At 42.7% G+C, this 20,635-nt stretch overlaps 1 protein-coding gene and 1 long non-coding RNA gene across 2 annotated transcripts; one reads left to right on the forward strand and one right to left on the reverse strand.

The window, feature by feature from the left end:
• Positions 1-593: 593 nt before the first annotated feature.
• LOC148981665 (uncharacterized) lies at positions 594-2,186 on the reverse strand. The gene is made up of 3 exons (XR_016168258.1): positions 2,074-2,186; positions 1,926-1,994; positions 594-1,105 (listed from the first exon to the last, which is right to left on the reverse strand). It is a non-coding gene; the product is annotated as an uncharacterized LOC148981665 (long non-coding RNA).
• A 7,374-nt stretch (positions 2,187-9,560) lies between these two features.
• On the forward strand, positions 9,561-15,426 carry LOC148981666 (uncharacterized). Its single transcript, XM_089129995.1, has 2 exons — positions 9,561-9,739; positions 9,897-15,426. Exon 2 carries the CDS (start codon positions 10,141-10,143, stop codon positions 15,283-15,285), a length of 5,145 nt encoding a protein of 1,714 aa, XP_088986121.1. The 5' UTR covers positions 9,561-9,739; positions 9,897-10,140; the 3' UTR covers positions 15,286-15,426.
• The last annotated feature ends 5,209 nt before the right edge of the window (positions 15,427-20,635 follow it).

Here is a 20,635-nt window from a genome sequence, read left to right on the forward strand (position 1 = left end):
AAATGATCATGTATGATCACTTAAATAAGAGGAATTTAAACTATATGAAAATTACAATCGTGGGTTGCTGTCAGATGATACAGACCTCAAAGGGCATTTCATTACATATTTCACACAAAGAATATTTTTGTTGGTATTTTTTTAATCATGCTGATCATTTTATTTATTTCATTTTGTTAATATTATTTTCTCACATTTAAAATGGTAAATATATTTGAACAATCATCAACAGGTTCAATTATGACTTATAAAATCAGTTAAATGAATTTAAATAAAAAATTTAAATAAATGTATTCATTCTTTATTGTCACTACAGCATATACACAAGTATCAAAGTGAAAGTCTTGGATGCAGTTATGACAGGAAAGACCAGAATCCACAAAACATTAACTGCATACTATACATGTAATGCACAGTATTCTCATAATATAGATAATAAAATGTATAATCACAAAGATTTTTAATGAAATAATACATCTCTGTGAATCCACATAACACAAGTGGATTGTACCCATGTATGGCAGTTGGTCGGAAGTTATTTTTAATATTTTAAACAGTTTACATTATTAGTATTTTTTTTTATCCTATTGTTTCACTTCAGAAGTTATTGATTCATCCACTGAGGTCACATGGACATCACGGTCACTGTGTGTGGTTTTTAAAGCATCTTTAGGACTTGCAGAGATGGATTACTTTCCTTAAAATCTTAATTCGTATTTATATGTAGAAAGAAAGTAAAATGCATCTGGGACAGCATGAGGGTGAGTAAAATAAGTGAGAATTTTATTTTTGGATGAACTATCCCATTCATATGCTGTTGGTATGCTAATCCATGATCAGCAGAGACTAATAAGAATAAACTGCAACCTCTTGTGTACTGTGTTTGTTTTAATCTAGAGCTCCAAAGAAATTAAAATATTTGCTATTTTATAATATTAAAATAAAATACAACAGGTGTCTGAAGATAAGGATCCCAGTCATTCAAAGGTGATATGTCTGAACAAAGTAACATTATTGTCTGATGGAGACAGCTGATCTCTGGTATTATCACTCCATCTTCTGTGTCAGCATCAGAATTTTGTTTATGGAAAAGTTGCTCAAATCCCTGGAAAATGAGAAAGGAAATATATTATAATCTAACAATACAAACTGCTTTGAACTCCCACATGCAGTAACCATTTGCAGACTTAAAATAATTATTTCAAACAAATTATATAAATGTTTTAAGGGATTTTACAGTACTAAATGTTTACCTGACTCACACACCATTTATCATCTGTAATACTATTGTGTAACCAGTAGATGGCTCTATAGCCCAATAAACATTTATCCATGGCTGTGTAGCGTCTACTCCCTAGTTGCTGGATTTTTTCAGTCATAATTACTTGCATGTATTAGGTTTTGAATTTGGATATATATATATATATATAAATTATTAAAGACTATTAAAAATTCTACATTTTTCTCCAAAATGTTGTTTTTTTTTTTACATAATTATTACTCAAATATGGATACAGAAAAAGCATTTTGTTGCCTTTTGCAGAATAAATATTGCGCCCAGGGTTATACTTTAAAACAAATGAGTGTTTACATATTATGAATGAAGACGTGGAAAATGGTCAAGTACTCTCTCTCTTCTTTTAAAAACTCTGCATCACAAATTAATCAGCAATTGGCTTTACATTGCCAAAGTTGAATCGGGCAGTGATTGACAGGGCTCTGGTCCAAAGGCATTGGTCATTGTCTGATACAGTACATTTTGTACTGTAGGCTACACTACAGATACTGTACAGTACTCTAGCACAATGTTGTTTGGGGTGGCAGAGGGGAAATATGATCTAATTGAAGCAAATATGATCTAATCGAAGACTGTAACCGTATGTAACGTTAGATAAACAAGACATGTAATGATTGGGCTAACTTACCAATTAAATCAAGACAACACTGCTGTATAATGTTATGGGCTCTCACTGAGCTCTAATATGCCTCTCCACCTGAAAAAGCAAGAACTGTATTATAATTAGTATTAGTTTAGTATTAATTAATAAAAAAAATAAAAACAATCAGACTTACCACGAGTAGCCTATGCTATCCAGTATTCTGATATCGACGATGACAAATTATATCATTTGTCTGTACTATTCCTTCTATAAGAAATCATATCAACAATATAGTGTAGCAGTAAATAAATATAGAAATAAACTTAATATCACCTAAATGAAATAGAAAGCTACGCTTAGAGACGCTCACATCCACACGTGTAAACACAACACTCACTGACGTCTTCACTTCCAGGTCAAGAAGCTGTCAATCAAAAAATCAGTAGCTAATGAGAATACACTGCTACTAGCCCCGCCCCCACGAGAGATTTGTGTCAGAACAGCGAACGCAAACTCAGGGAGTGTAAACGAAACCTTCAGAAGCGTAAACGAAAACTTCAGAAACGTAAATGAAAACTCTGGAAGCGCATTTGTAAGTGTAGATCAGTAAACGAAATATGAGGAATAGTTAGCAAAACATGTAGTGTGTTAAAAACAAAGTCAAAAAAATTGCTTGCGGTTCATTCTTTTTCAGTTTCAAAGATATTTTATTCAGTTTCAATTTATATTTTCATTCGTTTCTTGAAAAGTTACGTTCATTTTTATTGGCTCAATATTAATTCCATATATTACACGCATATCTAAGTAGCCTAACATACATGCCTACCTCGTGATGACAAACCGGATCGAGCTACCGAACAATAAATATTGTGCAGCGCCTGGTTGTGGAAGAAGACAGTCGCTGCATAAGCTTCCTCTGGATTCCAAAAGGACTTCATGGATAAACTTTATTTTTAATGACGTTCCAGCTGATGAGGTAAAACATCGTCAGTCTGTTCTCTTCATTTCACTGAGGATTGTAAACAAGACTGGATTTGCAGACCGATTAAGAGTAAAGAACGTGCTGTGCTGTCTATATTGGATCTGACAGGAATTGTGCAACACACTGACTCTTGGTCGAACATGTATGGGAATGGCGAATCATTCCGGTTGCCATTTGACAACATTGGACGTTTTCCCCCACGTGCAACGACGGGTGAGTTAAACTCATTATAATATGCAAAACTGTTATCCACTCACAGCAGTGGGCGTTTATTTCCAAGTCTTCAGTGCGACACGCCCATAAAAACCGACCGTTTTTCAGGAAGGCTCACAACTTGGGTACAAAATAGCCTATTGAGAATGAGGAGTCACGTGCCGATTTGGGCGGGGTCTGAGCCGGTCGGCCATGATGGTAGGAGACGCTATCGGTTACCAGGGGCAATGCCTTTAGAACCCATAGACGCGACTAAACATTCCAGAGCTTTTAAAGGGCCTGAACTGGCTTTTAAAATGTTATTATATTGTTGTCTGAGGTCAACTTAAGACGTCCGCTTGGTTTTTGCATTCAAAAACATCAAAATGAATAAGCAATAGGCTATTTTGTACCCAAGTTGTGAGCCTTCCTGAAAAACAGTCGGTTTTTATGGGCGTGTCGCACTGAAGACTTGGAAATAAACGCCCACTGCTGTGAGTGGATAACAGTTTTGCATATTATAATGAGTTTAACTCACCTGTCGGTGTATGTGGGGGAAAACGTCCAATGTTGTCTAATGGCAACCGGATTCGCCCATACATGTTCAACCAAGCTCCGTGTGTTGCACAATTCCAGTCAGATCCTTAAGTCTAGTTACCAAAATCACACAAATAATACATACAAACCTTCCTGATATATGTCTTACGTGTAATTGATACACTTCTGTTGAATATTTACTTTATAGAAATAGTTTTGTGTCTTCGATAAAGTCCGTTAGCATCTGACTGAACCGTTTTCAGAAGAGCTAACGTTAAGTTGTTTACGTTACAATTGAGCTCTTGTTTTACATAAGTGTGGGTTTTTAACCACATTTTTGTGTTGATAACAGTTTTTGATAGTTTTGTTTTGCTGGTAATTTGTCAATGGGTGATTGGAAGTTAGCTAAGTTAATTTATTTAGCTAACCTTGAAAGAATTCATTGTAACGTACTTAATGACATCATTTACAAATATTGGTAATAAGTGATTTCAGAAGGAACAGGAAAAAAACACAACAAAGGGGAATTATTGTTTAATCATGATAATAATTTCATATGCATTATTGCACAATATATTACCTTAAGATTTTTTTATGTATATTCTTTATCTTTTCTGCATTTCATCTCCGTTCTAGCTTGCTTCCTTGTATTAAACCCTTTGTTCTATTGTAAATTCAATGTAATATTGTTGGCTCTGTGACACATTGCATGTTATTTTCTTGAAGATCATCATAGATGTCCTGCTGCACCCCAGTCCAAGACAATCTCCACGGCTATGAACTTGACTATAGTAAGCAAAACTTCATACATACTGTTCAATTGTTGTGGGTCTGTAGGATTTATGATTTTGAATGAAGTCTCTCACTTTAAATTCATTAACTACAGTTCTCTTACGAGAGGTTCTCTCGTATTGCGTAAGCTAGCTTACGCTATGGGAAAGATTCATCTTTGCTGAGAAGTTGAAGCCAAAAAATTATTCCATAATTTTGTAATCATTGTCAACGCAGTCTCTTCTGAGGCAGACCATGAGCGGGCTAGCTAGCGGCTCATTGGTTCGCTCAGAGAGAATGCACGAACCTATGGGAGAGCGGCGCTGAGTCCGCGGCCAATGAGCGGAAGGCGCTCGCTCACTGCGTCACAGCCCGCCAAAAGGGGCGTGGCTACATTGTATAAAGGTAGCTCTCCCAGGCTAGTTCGTCGATTCTTTTTCATTCATCCGAGCTACACGCATCCGCTTTCCTGGGAAGAAGCCGCCGTCGTCGAGAAGGCACCTTCTAGCGAGCTCCGGAGTCTGAGGAAGCCGGCCGTCTGCCACCTTCAGCCGCCCAGCAAGCTAGCGCCATCCGACGCGTATCCTTTTATTCCATTTCACTAAAAGAGCCGAGCGTCTTTTTAAAGATGCCTCGAATTTCCTGCGGCTCATGCCGCTCTTCACTCGAGGAAGGAGACTGCACCCCATCTGCGTTCTCTGTCTCGGAGTGGATCACGCAGAGCTCGCCCTCGCCAACGGAGGATGCGACCACTGCGAGGACCTGCCTCTGTCCTCCCTGCGGGCACGACTGCAGGCGGTCAAAACCGCTCCCGCGCCGCCTCTCACTTCGCCGCGGAAGAAGAAACGCCGCTCCCAGAGGCCGCCGGAGCCCCCTGCGGATCCATGCGGGCCGCTGCCGCCGCCCACCGACCTCTCTCCCTCTCCGCCCCAGCCGGACATACAGTTGCCGCCGAGTGGCCGCTCTGTCGCCTCCGACGACACCACGGATGAGAAGGACTCCTGTTCGCTGCACGCTTCTGACAGCGAGGATTGGTCGACGATCGGCTCATCGACGAGAGAGTCTGCGGGGACCCGCGCCGGCATCGAGGAGGAACTAACGCGCCTCCTTTCACAGGCCGTCAACCGCCTGGGTCTCGAGTGGTCTCCTCCCCCCGAGCAACCACCGAACCGCATGGATGGGAAGTTCCTGCACCGGCCCCCGCCTGCAGCCGGGCTGCACCATTCCTGCCTGAGCTACACAACGAGCTCACGAAAACCTGGAATGCCCCTCTTTCGGCTCGTAACCGCTCCGATGTGTCGAGAAGGGTTAAACTGCCATGCTGCCCGTCGAGGACTCGGTCGCCGCTCATCTTTGCCCGCCCTCTGCTAGATGGCGTTCTTCCCCTACGCTTCCTTCAAAAGCGTGTAGAGCGACCTCTAACTTTCATGCCCACGCCTATGCCGCCGCCGGACAGGCCGCTTCAGCGCTGCATTCAATGTCAGTCCTCCAGGTGCTCCAGAGCGACATCTTGTGCGAAATGGCGAACAGCGGTAGGAACCCGCCCATCCTCTCGGATCTGAGAAGCGCTACGGACCTTTCCCTTCGCGCCACTAAAGCCGCCGCACAAGCCCTGGGGAGATGCATGGCCGCCCTCTGTGTCGCTGAGAGACACTTATGGCTAACGCTTACCGACATGGGAGATTCAGAACGCGCCGTGTTCCTCAACGCGCCTATCTCTCCGACCGGGCTCTTCGGATCTGCCGTCACGGGCATCGTTGACCGCTTCTCCGAGGTACAGAAAGCGACTCAGGCCATGAACTTGTTCCTGCCCCGCCGCGCTAGCTCTTCGGCAGGCCGCTCTCATGAGCCACCTGCCAGAACCCCACAGCAGCGCCCGCCTCAGCAAGCTCAGCAGCCTCAGCGTAGACAGGGCGGCCGCCCTCACTCTCGCTCTGACAGCCGCCGCAGACAGCCTCCTCCCCGGGGGCCTCGACCCAAGATCGCGCTGAAGCCCGATCAACAGAAGTCTGCCTAGCACAGCTGAGAAAAAGGCGGCTCTCTCCCGCTGCGGTCGGACCGCCGTCAAAGCTTCGCCCACTGTTAGTCCCCGTCTCACCGCCGACTACAGTAGAGTTCATCGCCACAATCAAGCCGGTTTCCCTGCCCGCTTGCGAGCGACTAAAAGCCGTTTTCACGGCTACCCAGAGAGTTCACAAAAAGAGCATAAAAGCCTCAAGTGTAAAAAATGTGCCCACAAGCAAGTGCTCACTTACACACACAAGCACCATATGCCCAGGGTCTCACACAGAGCCCATTCTCACAGAGCGAGTACTATCCGCTCCAGTAGCAGAGAACATAAGCACGCCCACGAGCCCGTGCGCGTGTCCCCCCTCTGCCCGCTCTGTCACACGGCCCATAAACTCCTCTCTGAGTGTAAGTCCCGTTGCCATCCACATTATAAGCGTGGCCACACCCTGTGTTCAGCCCGCTATGTGCAGCAATCAGGGCGAAATCGCCATTCAACCGCTAGCTGCATGCTACGAAGCGTGGGAAGCCATCCCCGGCATCTCCCCGTGGGTTTTAAGCATAATAAAGAATGGCTATCGATTACAGTTTCGTCGCCGCCCGCCACGCTCGCGCGTGCGGCTCGAATCCACTGTCAGCCCGGCTGCTATGAACACGCTTCGCTTAGAAATAGCCAAGCTACTGCAGAAGGGCGCCATAGAGAGAGTCCCGCCATCTATGACATGGGTCGGGGTTTTACGGCCGTTATTTTCTGGTTCCCAAGAAAGACGGCGGCCTCAGGCCGATCTTAGATCTCAGGGCTTTGAACAAAGCGCTCATGAAGAGACCGTTCAAAATGCTCACAGTCAAGAAACTCCTCGCGCACGTCCGCCAGGGGGACTGGTTCATCTCTCTAGACCTGAAAGACGCCTATTTTCAGATCCAGATAAACCCTCATCTCAGGCCATTCCTACGTTTCGCCTTCGAGGGTCAAGTTTACCAATATGCCGTTCTCCCGTTCGGCCTATCCTTAGCACCCCGTACGTTCACTAAGTGCATGGATACAGCACTCGCTCCCCTGCGAAGTCAGGGGCTGCGCATTCTGAATTATCTGGACGACTGGCTGATTCTAGCAGATTGCCAGACGGAGCTTCTGTCGCACCGCGCAGTTCTCCTCAACCATCTGGAAGCGCTGGGACTCTCTGTCAACTGGACAAAGAGCTCTCTCCAGCCCAGTCAAACTATTTCATTCCTTGGAATAGATTTGAACTCTGTCACTATGACGGCTCGCTTATCCACACAGCGCGCGCGCCGTGTTCAGCGCCTAGCCGCCTCTTTTCAGATGGGTACCCACACATCCCTGAAATCTTTTCAGAGGATGCTGGGTTATATGGCTTCAGCCTCCGCTGTGCTACAGCTGGGTCTTCTGCACATGCGCCCCCTTCAACTCTGGTTAAAGAGCTGCGTATCCCACCGCGAGTGGAAGACGGGCCGCCAGATGATCAAGATTACTCAGACATGTATCACTGCACTGCAGCCATGGTCAGTAATCGAGTGGTTTCAGAGGGGCGTTACCATGGGTACTTTTTCTCGCCGGAAAGTCATCTCGACAGACGCATCCAACTCGGGTTGGGGTGCGGTTTGCGAGGGCTCACCGGCCGCCGGCCAGTGGTCGAGCCACGAGAGTTCCCTTCACATAAACTGTCTGGAAATGATCGCGGTCACCATGGTCACCACGTCCTGATTCGCTCCGACAATATGGCCGTGGTATCATACATCAACCGTCAGGGCGGCGTCAGATCCAAGAATCTCTTTCATCTGACACGCCGCATCCTATTGTGGTCCCAGAGTCACCTGCTCTCGCTCAGAGCAACGCACGTACCGGGCCACCTGAACGACGGCCCAGACATGCTGTCCAGGAACCTGGTCTCCCCCGGAGAATGGTCCCTGCACACTCATACAGTCCAAACGCTGTGGCGCCTATTCGGCAGAGCGGAGATAGATCTTTTCGCATCAGAAGAGAACGCTCACTGCCCAATATTCTTCTCAAAGAGCGAGGACGCGCTAGCCCAGGATTGGCCCCGCCGCCCGCTCTATGCTTTTCCCCCGATTTCTCTGCTACCGCAGGTCATTCAGAGAATCAGGGACTCACGCCACTCGGTGCTCCTCATAGCTCCGCGCTGGGAGAATCAGATTTGGTTCCCGGAGCTTACGCGGCTGTCACAGACAGCCCAGTGGCCCATTCCAATCAGAGCAGATCTCCTCACTCAAGCCCGCGGCTCGATCTGGCATCCCCATCCACAGCGCTGGGCGCTTCATGCATGGGTGACCAACGACTACGCGTCGAATCGCCAGAAGGGGTTCTGAACACGATCAAACACGCCAGAGCGGATTCTACCAGAAAGCTCTATGCTGCAAAATGGTCTGTGTTCTCCAAATGGTGCACCGACAAAAATTTGGACCCACGGACGTGCGAGGTTTCGTCTTTGCTCGTGTTCCTTCAGGAGATGCTGGATAAGGGCAGGTCCCCATCCACTCTTAAGGTTTATGTGGCAGCCGTCGCGGCGTTCGTTGAACCCCGGCGCGCCCAGTCTCTGGGCAAAGACGAGCTAATCATCCGCTTCCTCAGGGGAGCCAGAAGGATGAACCCCCCTCGCCCCCCTACGGTGCCGGTCTGGGATCTTTCTATAGTTCTAGAAGCTCTGAAAGCCCCGCCGTTTGAACCACTCGAGTCCGTGGAGCTAAAATACCTCTCGCTAAAAACCGTTATTCTGACGGCACTCGCCTCAGTAAAACGAGTGGGGGACATTCACGCGCTGTCTACACGCGTTGCCGCGTTCAGCTGTTTGTGTCGTTCGGTGGCCGCACCAAGGGATTAGCCGCCTCGAAACAGACTCTATCCAGGTGGATAGTAGACGCGATTGCTTCTGCTTATGCCGCTAAAGACCTGCCTTGCCCTCTGGGCATCAGGGCTCATTCCACCAGAGACATGGCCTCATCGTGGGCATGGTCCTGCGGAATTTCCATTCACGACATTTGTGTGGCTGCAGGATGGGCCTCCCCCTCCACTTTTGTCAGATTTTATAACTTGGAAGTTCCAGCCTTACAGGCTGAAATTCTGGCGGTCTAGTACTATACAGCTCTCCTATAGAAAGCCGCACTATCGGGAGTTCCATCACAACCGGCTCACCCCTTGTGTGCAGGACTGCATTTGTTTTTCATTTTGAACATGTTTATTTTAGTGAGGACTTTAATTTTGAAAAGCAGTGACATACAACCCCTTAGTACAGGAAACAGGAAGTACTAATAGTACTGCAGTAGTTCAGCGAAATGTGATCGCTGTTTAATCCTTAAGCATCATCTTTCTTTGCATCTGTTAGACGCAATGTCTGTAAGTACATACTGTTAAATTTATTGTGTGATACATATGAGAAGGTTATTTGATATTAAGATGTATATTTTCTTAGTTTAATTATCCCTATGTTATTGTCAATCTGTAATTTTCTAATTTCATATATAGTGATTGTATCTTTTGTATATTTTTACAGTTTCACAGTTGAATCATAAACTTCAGAAACGATTTGAAGTGTCCAGCGAGGTTTTTGAGTCACTGTTTAACTTACTGGATAGTTAGATGCCAGAGAAATCTAATAAGGCCAGTACAGTGAAAAGACATCAATACAACAGACTGAGAAAGACGCTCAAGAATTGTGTGGAATCAAGATTTGAACATTCCAAAATCTCTATTACATCAATCTGATTTTTCTGCATATAATTAAGTCTCAAAAAAACATGGCAGAAGGTCAGACAGACTCGGCAGATTTGAAAAGCACAGCTGAAGATGTTCACTCTGTCAGCGCACACTCCTCAAAAGCATCCAGTCGTTCTTCTAGGGCATCCAGTCGCCACTCAAGCGCCAGCATAGCAGATTTCAAAGCAAGAGCAAAAGCAGAAGCTGCGCAAGCCAGAGCAGCATATGCTAAAAGAGAAATAGAATTGAAAGTCGAACAGGCACGACTTCAAGCAACACTGGAGGCCTTGCAAGAGGAAAAAGAAAAGGACGCGGCCTTGGTAGAAGCTCAGGTACTGGAGGAAGCATTGTTAGAAACAGAACGTAGCGCAGCCAGCAGAGTATCATTTCCTGTTCCCATCGAGGACAGTCGAATCAGAACAGCAGATTATGTGAAAACGCAATCTGAAATCAGTAGTGGTACACTGCCATCTAGTGGAGGAAACGAAACTCAACCACCACTTCAAGCATCGCACCTTGTAAGTCCAATTAAAAGTGAGTCAGATCTCAAAAATGTACCTATCAGTTCACAAAACATGGACTTTGGAGCAGACATGAATCAAAATGCCACTAAAATGCAGTATCCTCCTGATCACTACCAAATGCAGAGTAGACCTGCTGACAAAGAAGATTCCTTGTCTGTTACCTATGACCTTGCAAAGTATCTAGCTCGAACGCAACTTGTGACGGCAGGGCTTACTTACTTTGATGACAAGCCCATTAATTACTGGGCATGGAAATCATCTTTCCAAGGTGCTATTTCTGGTCTGGGTCTTTCTCCAGCAGAAGAGCTTGATCTGTTAATTAAATACCTGGGTAGAGAATCTTCTGAACATGCTCGGAGACTGAAAGCAGTTCGCATCAGAAATCCGTCAGCTGCGCTGATAATGACATGGCAGAGGCTTGAAGAAATATATGGTTCTCCAGAAGCAATTGAACATGCTCTTTTTGCCAAACTAGAAGACTTCCCCAGAGTGACAAACAAGGACCCACAAAAGCTTCGAGATTTAGGAGACATCCTCTCAGAACTAGAAGCTGCTAAGCTTGAAGGATACTTACCAGGTCTGGCATACTTGGACACTTCTAAGGGAGTGAATCCCATTGTGGAAAAACTTCCATATAACATTCAAGAAAAGTGGATGTCATTTGGATCCAAGTATAAGCAAGAACATCATGTTGCTTTTCCACCTTTCTCCGTGTTTGCAAATTTTGTTCGTTCAGAAGCAAAAGCACGTACAGATCCGAGTTTCAGTACATTTCCTCATGTGAAACACGAGAAAGGAGAAAGGTTTGAGAGACAAAGACAAATGCCAATATCTGTTCACAAGACTCAAATTAATCCTTCAACTACAATACCATCTGGACAGGAAAAGAGATCAGTGAGCCCGAACAAAAGCTGTCCAATACATGGAAAACCTCATCCTTTGAGAAGATGCAGAGGGTTCCGAGAGAAATCTCTACAAGATAGAATGCAGTTCCTGAAAGAGCGGTCTGTGTGTTACCGTTGCTGTTCTTCTACAGACCATCTTGCAAAAAACTGCATTGTAGAAGTTCAGTGCAAAGAGTGTGGTAGTGACCGTCATCCTTCGGCCCTTCATCCCGGTCCTGCCCCCTGGAAATGTCAGGCATCTACACCTACCTCACAGCATGGCGGGGAGAATTACAAATCAGATAGTCATGAGGTTACATCTGAGTGCAAGGAAGTCTGCGGAGAAGGTTTGAGTGCACGGTCTTGCTCAAAAATGTGTCTAGTTTCCATCTATCCAGCTGGACACAAAGAGAAAGCAAAGAGGATGTATGCTATCCTAGATGAGCAAAGCAACCGCTCTTTAGTGAGAAAAGATTTCTTTGACATCTTTAACATCAAAACAGCTGCATTCCCCTATACACTGAAAACATGTGCTGGCCTTTTAGAGACAGCAGGGAGACGAATTTCTGATTTCATTGTGGAGTCCATTGATGGAAAGATAAGTCTACCTCTCCCTACTCTTCTAGAATGTAATCAGATTCCAAACAATCGTTCAGAGATTCCAACTCCTGGTGCAGCGTTCCATCACAGCCACTTGAGACACATTGCACAAGAAATACCACCTCTCGACCCTGATGCTGAGATTCTTCTTTTACTGGGCAGAGACATCCTGCAAGTACACAAAGTACGCAAACAAATTAATGGTCCAAATAACGCCCCTTTTGCTCAGAAACTGGATTTGGGCTGGGTTGTCGTTGGGGATGTGTGTCTCGGAGGAGCTCATAGGCCATCTTCAGTTGATACCTTCAAGACTTCCATCTTAGATAATGGCCGTCACAGCTTTCTGAGTCCATGCTGTAGTCAAATCAAGGTAAAAGAGAAGTTGGACGTTAATTCACAATGGCAACAACCTCTAGAAACCACACCTGAGGACTCCATACTGTTAGTCCCTGATGGTGAAAGTGTTGGTCATTCAGTTTTCTCATACACTGCAAATGATCATAAGATCGCTCCATCTGTGGAGGACACAAGGTTTCTTCAGATCATGGACAAAGAGGTTTTTCAAGACAGCTGCAATAGTTGGGTCGCTCCGCTACCCTTTCGTGAGCCCAGACAAAGTCTACCCAACAACAAAGACTATGCATTCAAACGTCTTCTTGCGCTGCGACACACTCTAAACAAACGACCACAGATGAAAGCACACTTCTTGGAATTTATGGAGAACCTGCTAAAAAATGAGCATGCAGAAATTGCACCACCTCTTCAGCAAGGTCAAGAAGTATGGTACTTACCGCTGTTTGGGGTGTATCACCCTAAAAAACCTGACAAAATTCGAGTTGTCTTCGATTCAAGTGCACCATATAAGGGAGTCTCACTGAACAATGTACTTCTCACAGGCCCTGATTTGAACAACAGCCTGTTAGGGGTCCTGATGAGATTTCGTAAAGGGCCTGTGGCTATTACTGCTGACATACAGCACATGTTCCATTGTTTTCTGGTTAGGGAGGATCATAGGGATTATCTTAGGTTCCTGTGGTACAGAAACAATGACCTTGACAACGAAATTGTGGATCACAGAATGCGTGTGCATGTTTTCGGGAATAGCCCATCACCAGCAGTGGCTATCTATGGCCTACGAAGAGCAGTCAAAGAACATGAAGGGAGATTCGGCAGTGACACCAGAAAACTGGTGGAGAAGGAGTTCTATGTTGATGACATGCTGAAGTCATGCGCCACACAGGCAGAGGCGATCGACCTTCTCAAACGTACACAAGAAATGCTTGCAGTGTCTAACCTTAGACTGCACAAGATTATCTCTAACTGTCCAAATGTGATTGAAGCTTTTCCTTTGGAAGATCGTGCTGAGGGGATTAAAGATCTGCAACTTTTCTCTAATGGCCTTCCCATCCTACGTAGTCTTGGTGTGTCCTGGAATGTTGCAACAGACTCTTTCATGTTTCATGTTTCGGACGATGACAAGCCTTTCACTCGGAGAGGAGTCCTATCTACCGTGAATGGCTTGTATGACCCTCTTGGATTCCTTGCTCCTGTCACCATACAAGGAAGGTTACTGTTGAGGGAACTTACCAAACAAGGTGAGGGCTGGGATTCCCCTTTGCCAGAGGACTTGGAGGCAGAGTGGAAAAAATGGAAAAGGTCTCTTCAAGATTTGAAAGAACTGCAAATACCACGTGTATGTATACCCATTCCTCTGCATAATGTCCAGAGTAAAGAACTTTGCATTTTCGCTGACGCGTCAGTCAAGGCCATAGCTGCTGTAGGATACCTGAAGGTGACAGATCAACATGGTCACACAGCTGTTAACTTCTTATTTGGGAAATCTAAATTAGCACCACAGCCAGACATTACTGTCCCAAGACTGGAGTTGTGTGCTGCTGTATTAGCGGTGGAGATCGCAGAGTTGATTGTGGAAGAGATGGACATGACCTTTGATCATATCTGGTACTATACTGACAGCAAGGTAGTACTAGGCTACATTTGTAATCAAACACGGAGGTTCTATGTATACGTGAACAACAGGATTCAACGAATACATAAATCCAGTTTACCTGCACAATGGCGATACGTTCCCACAGAGCTTAACCCGGCAGACCACAGGTCCAGATCTGTACCTGCAGCATCGCTAGGTGCCAGTTCATGGCTCACAGGCCCAGACTTCTTGCATAACTCTCAGCTTCGGTCAGATTCACAAAAGTCATTTGTGCTTGTGGATCCAAACTCAGATTCTGAAATACGCCCACATGTGGTTTCAAATCTTACTGAAGTTCCCAAGGTCACATGGAATTCTGAGAGATTTAGCAGATTCTCCAACTTTAACACTCTCATCAGAGCAATAGCACGTCTGATTCACATTGCCAGTTCTTTCTCCAAATGCTTGCAAGATGATAGTTGCAGAGGATGGCATGTCTGCTGCAATGGTCCTTCTGAAGAAGAGCTGGAAAGAGCCAAAATTCTTGTGTTGAAGAATGCTCAATACGAGAGTTATCCAACAGAGATTAAAAGCATCACTGCATCTCACAACCTTCCTCATAAGAGTGTGTTGAGGAAACTATCTCCTGTCCTTGACAGCAATGGCTTACTTCGAGTAGGGGGTCGTATTGTGAGGTCAGGTCTGGAAACTTGTGACGTTAACCCAATTATCATCCCGGGTACACATCATGTGGCAAAACTGATTGTGCGACATTATCATGAGTCTGTGAAACATCAGGGCAGACACTTTACAGAAGGTGCTGTCAGAGCGGCAGGATTTTGGCTTGTCGGAGGCAAGAAGTGCATACGCAGTTTGCTTTTCAAGTGTGTAATCTGCAAGAAGCTACGAGGGAAGACAGAGCATCAGCAGATGTCTGATTTGCCAGTGGAACGGTTGACAGTAGCTCCACCCTTTACCTATGTGGGTGTTGATGTTTTCGGACCATGGGAAGTGACAGCCCGCAAGACCAGAGGAGGTCAAGCTAATTCCAAAAGGTGGGCAGTTATGTTCTCATGTATGTGCTCAAGAGCTGTTCACATCGAAGTTATCGAAGCAATGAGCTCCAGTAGTTTCATCAATGCCTTAAGGAGATTTTTTGCAATCAGAGGGCCAGTTAACCTGTTAACTGTCACCCCCCCTTTTTTGAATAGACATGAAAATGCACATTTCGAACTTAAATGGTTGTAATTCAAGAATGCTTTGGAATATAGACATATGATTGGTCTTGTTTTAAAGAAGACATTTGGCAGATTTTTGTAGAAGTGAAATAAATTAAGAAAGTGAAACAGAAAAAAAGTTATAGAAGTTAGAGTTTATGGAAATGTACAATGTAAAAATATTAATTATTAATATTTTACATAAAATATATATTTTCAAAACCTGGGCTACTCTAAAATGGCAGAAAGATCAAAGCCAAAAATCTGAACAAGTTGTGTTTCAAATTTTAGGTTGATATCTCAAAAAATGAGCTTTCAGTAAGATTTTGTTTGAGCGCAGTACCAAACTTTTTCACTAGGGCACAATCAGACTCCATTACTGCCCATATAAGGGCGTCTGCATTTCCATTCATGTTTTGAGTGATATGAACCCTTATTTTCACAATTTTCATACAATTTCTGAAGTAGAGATCCTATTCAGGAGTAGTATGGGAAGTTTGGCAGATTTTGATATGAATTGAACCTCTAAGAAACACATACAAAGAACACGCATGTAAGTCATAGCTAGCTGCCACGTCACAAATGGTGAATTTATTATTTTTTTCTTGATATTTTAAACTTTTCAGACCTTTTTTTTCCAAAATAATTGAATGGATTCTATCTTTTGAACTTTTGGCATGAAAACAAACTGAGGTATCTACCATTTTTTCATGATTTTTCATGTTTATTGCTATTTTAAAACAAAGGTCTGAACACGCCTTATGAGTATGAAAATATTCTTGTTTTATATTGATAAATTATGGCTCCTCTGTAATATATTTTGAAAATCAGTCACCAAATATGGAAACTAGAGATTGTAAGCTTTCAAATGATATATAGTTTGTCAATATTATTTAAGGTATTTACTAAGATATTATTGTTTTAAAAATATAGTGGCAAACGTCCCACCTGTGGGACGGTGACAGTGCACTCAGATCGTGGTACGAATTTCGTTGGAGCTTCTCGTGAACTCAAAATGGATGAATCTTGTGTCAGCTCAGAGAATGTGCAGAAATATCTGAAAGAACACAATTGCACCTGGAAATTCAATCCACCTCATGCCTCTCATATGGGTGGTCACTGGGAGCGAATGATCGGGATTGCACGTCGCATTCTTGATTACATGCTACTTAAAGAGCAATCTTCCCGTGTCACACATGAGGTCTTAACGACGTTCATGGCGGAAGTTACAGCAGTGATGAATTCACGGCCGTTAATCCCAGTGTCCTCTGACCCAGAATTTCCATTTATTCTCACCCCTGCAACTCTTTTGACACAAAAGACAGGTTCAGCACCTCCCCCTCCTGGAGACTTTGGGAACAATGAGTTGCTTAAGGAAGAATGGAAACAAGTACAAAGGTTAGCAGATGCCTTCTGGACAAGATGGAAAAAAGAATACCTTAGTACTTTGCAACACAGACGAAAGTGGCAAGACAAAAGAACTAATTTGAAAGAAGGGGATATTGTCTTGGTAAAGAACATTCAAGTCAGCAGAAATGAGTGGCCAATGGCAATCGTTGTGAAAACAATTCCAAGCAAAGATGGATTGGTGAGGAAAGCTGACGTTAAAGTGACTAAGGATGGCATTCAGAAAATCCTGTCACGTCCTGTCTCTGAACTTGTTCTTCTTCTGTCACCCAATGATAAGCTATAAGTTGATTTGGGATTCTAAAAACCCAAGGCGGGGAGTGTGCAGGACTGCATTTGTTTTTCATTTTGAACATGTTTATTTTAGTGAGGACTTTAATTTTGAAAAGCAGTGACATACAACCCCTTAGTACAGGAAACAGGAAGTACTAATAGTACTACAGTAGTTCAGCGAAATGTGATCGCTGTTTAATCCTTAAGCATCATCTTTCTTTGCATCTGTTAGACGCAATGTCTGTAAGTACATACTGTTAAATTTATTGTGTGATACATATGAGAAGGTTATTTGATATTAAGATGTATATTTTCTTAGTTTAATTATCCCTATGTTATTGTCAATCTGTAATTTTCTAATTTCATATATAGTGATTGTATCTTTTGTATATTTTTACAGTTTCACAGTTGAATCATAAACTTCAGAAACGATTTGAAGTGTCCAGCGAGGTTTTTGAGTCACTGTTTAACTTACTGGATAGTTAGATGCCAGAGAAATCTAATAAGGCCAGTACACCTTGTGTTCCCCTATGTGCTTATGCATTATACGTCACGGCCCGCTACGCCGGCCGCCTTAGGGCGTTTTGCACTAGATGATAACGGCCGCTATGCTGGCCGCCTTATTATCTTCATCCACTTAAAGATTCCCCCGGTGTTTCCCCCCTGGGATGCTTAGTGGTTACTTAGCGCGCACGGCGTTGACCAGGTGTTCCCGTAGCGTAAGCTAGCTTACGCAATACGAGAGAACCTCTCGTAAGAGAACGAATCGGTTACCTAACGTAACCTCGGTTCTCTCTAGATGAGGGAACGAGTATTGCGTTCCCGGCCGCGCTTGCGCCACCAGCGTTTCGCTTCATGCTGACAGAATCGACGAACTAGCCTGGGAGAGCTACCTTTATACACTGTAGCCACGCCCCTTTTGGCGGGCTGTGACGCAGTGAGCGAGCGCCTTCCGCTCATTGGCCGCGGACTCAGCGCCGCTCTCCCATAGGTTCGTGCATTCTCTCTGAGCGAACCAATGAGCCGCTAGCTAGCCCGCTCATGGTCTGCCTCAGAAGAGACTGCGTTGACAATGATTACAAAATTATGGAATAATTTTTTGGCTTCAACTTCTCAGCAAAGATGAATCTTTCCCATAGCGTAAGCTAGCTTACGCAATACTCGTTCCCTCATCTAGAGAGAACCGAGGTTACGTTAGGTAATCGATTCGTTTTTTTCAGTGACATTGTACTTGAGAAGCTAAATAATAGGTGGCAAATATAATGTTATAATAGTCATAGTTATAATAATTCAGGATAATAGTCATGGGTATATATATATATATATATATATATATATATATATATATATATATATATATATAATTTTTTTTTTTATTTTATTTTTTCTCTGGGTGTGTTTTTAATTATGTTGGCCAATGAGACACCATACTGTCCAACTCAAAGCTATTTTTTCATGTATGTTTGACTGATAAATACTGAAATTCTTTTTACTTTCAAATGCTGAATTCAGGGGGTTATGGCTGTGCTCTTGTTACCAGATGAGATATCATTTGATCCTGTGATTCTTCAGGACAAGATCTTGATGCCATCCACACCCAGTACATGACGAAGGTGAGTTTCACAATAGCTATATCACTATCACAAACCAAGAGGCCAAACACAACCGGCCTTCATCCATATGAACTCACCCATACGTAGGAATAGGTTCCGAAACCCGGTATTAAACATTAAACGGGCCCTGGGGCCAAATTAAGGAAGACTGCAGTATCGATAAGCTCAGATGTTATCGGTTTTGCTGACGGTACTGAAGAAATTACACACACACTATTTATTATAGACATTGTCTTGTGTCATTGTCATGTGTTTTTCAGGCTGGTTGTTTGTCATTTTGTAAGAGTAGGGAGAGGCTGTACCTCAGTGAAGACTTATTTTACATTCGATAATTCAATTTCCGTACCTGATAAGTTAGATTTTCCGAAAAAACTTCATGCACTGCTTATTTCAATTGTATTTTTCTTCTATTGAATTTATCAATACTTGTAATTTGTTATAATTTTCAATGCAGATTCACTCAATAATCTCTTGAAATTTGTTTTTATATCGCAATATATATAGCAGCAGATAAACAATATTTTATTTAAGGTTTTCAGTATTGTGCAGCTCTAATATTGAGCATTTAACCTGATTGAACCTGGAATGATAATTTGTGATACCAGATGTATGATTATGTATGATAGATTTTGAAATGTATTTTTTTTTTTTTTTTTTTTTTTGCAGGTTTTCTGGGATCCATCAAGTGGGAGGCATCAAGGCGTGAGATGTTGGCTGGACAGATGTACCTGTACACCACACCGACCTCTGCTTTTACATGGATGGCGGATTACTATCATGTTCTGCAAAGGTTTCATTATAGCAAAACAGAGCACCTGTGACAGTGGAATCTGTAGGTGTAACGTAGTCAGTTAAAAGTAGTCAGGTGTAAAGTAGTCACAGAGAGAGAACGTTTTTTTTTTTAAGTTTCAAACTTTTTTCTCTTTCACAAAAAACACTGCAGTTACAGCTTTTCAAATTCTTCATTGGAGGTGTACAAATAATTTTCTTTTTTTTCAAATCACAAAAGGGCTGTGCAAAAATTTATTGCAATTAATCGCATCCAAAATAAAAGTCTGTGTTTACATAATATATTTGTGTGTGCTGTATATAATTATTTTGTATATATAAATACCTATGCATGCATGTATATATTTAAGAATTATTTGCACTTAAATTCTGTGTGTGTATATATATATATATATATATATATGAATACATAATCTATATTATATAAATATTTTATATATGAATAACACATTTTCTTAAATATATACATGCATGTGTGTGTATTTATATATACAAAAAAGGGCTGTGTAACGATTAATTGCATCAAAAATAAAAGTTTGTGTTTACATGATATATGTCTGTATAATTATTTTGTATATATAAATACACACATGTATATATTTAAGAAAAATGTATTATTGATATATCAAAGATTTATATTTATGTATAATATTAATTTTGTATAAACATACAGTACAAACATGCAAATATTTCTTAAATATATACATGCATGTGTGTGTATTTATATATGCAAAATAATTATACACACTACACAAACGTATATAATTTATGTGAACACAAACTTTTATTTTGGATGCGATTAATCGCGATTAATCGTTTCACAGCCCTAATACAAAATAATTATATACAGCACACACAAATATATTATGTAAACACAGACTTTTATTTTGAATGCGATTAATCGCAATTAACTTTTGCACAGCCCTGTAAGAAATGTATGCTGACATTTAAGGCACGGCCACACAGGGGGTTTGAGCATATGTGACTGTGAATGAAAAGTGAAGTGTGACCACATGAGAATAGCCAAACAGTATAGATGATTCACAAAATTATACACCAAGAAATGTGCATAATTGGCCAAAATGTTACTGTTTATCAACAAAAATATGACCCTATGAGTTTGGTAATTTTTAGAATAGGATTTGTACACCTGCAATAAAGAATTTAAAAAGGTGTAACTGATGTGTTGTGTTTGTGAGAGAGAGAGAAAGCAAAGAAAAAGAGGTTTGCAACTCATAAAACATTTTCTCGAAGACTAAAAATCTACAAATTGCACTGTTATAGGGACTCTGTTTAGCT

Source organism: Pimephales promelas, chromosome 4, assembly GCF_988280905.1.
Source record: "Pimephales promelas chromosome 4, fPimPro1.hap1.1, whole genome shotgun sequence".
NCBI lineage: Eukaryota > Metazoa > Chordata > Actinopteri > Cypriniformes > Leuciscidae > Pimephales > Pimephales promelas.

What these genes read in the sequence shown, in the direction of transcription:
- LOC148981666 (XM_089129995.1), top strand. Translation starts at nt 10,141, where the DNA reads ATGGCAGAAGGTCAGACAGACTCGGCAGATTTGAAAAGCACAGCTGAA.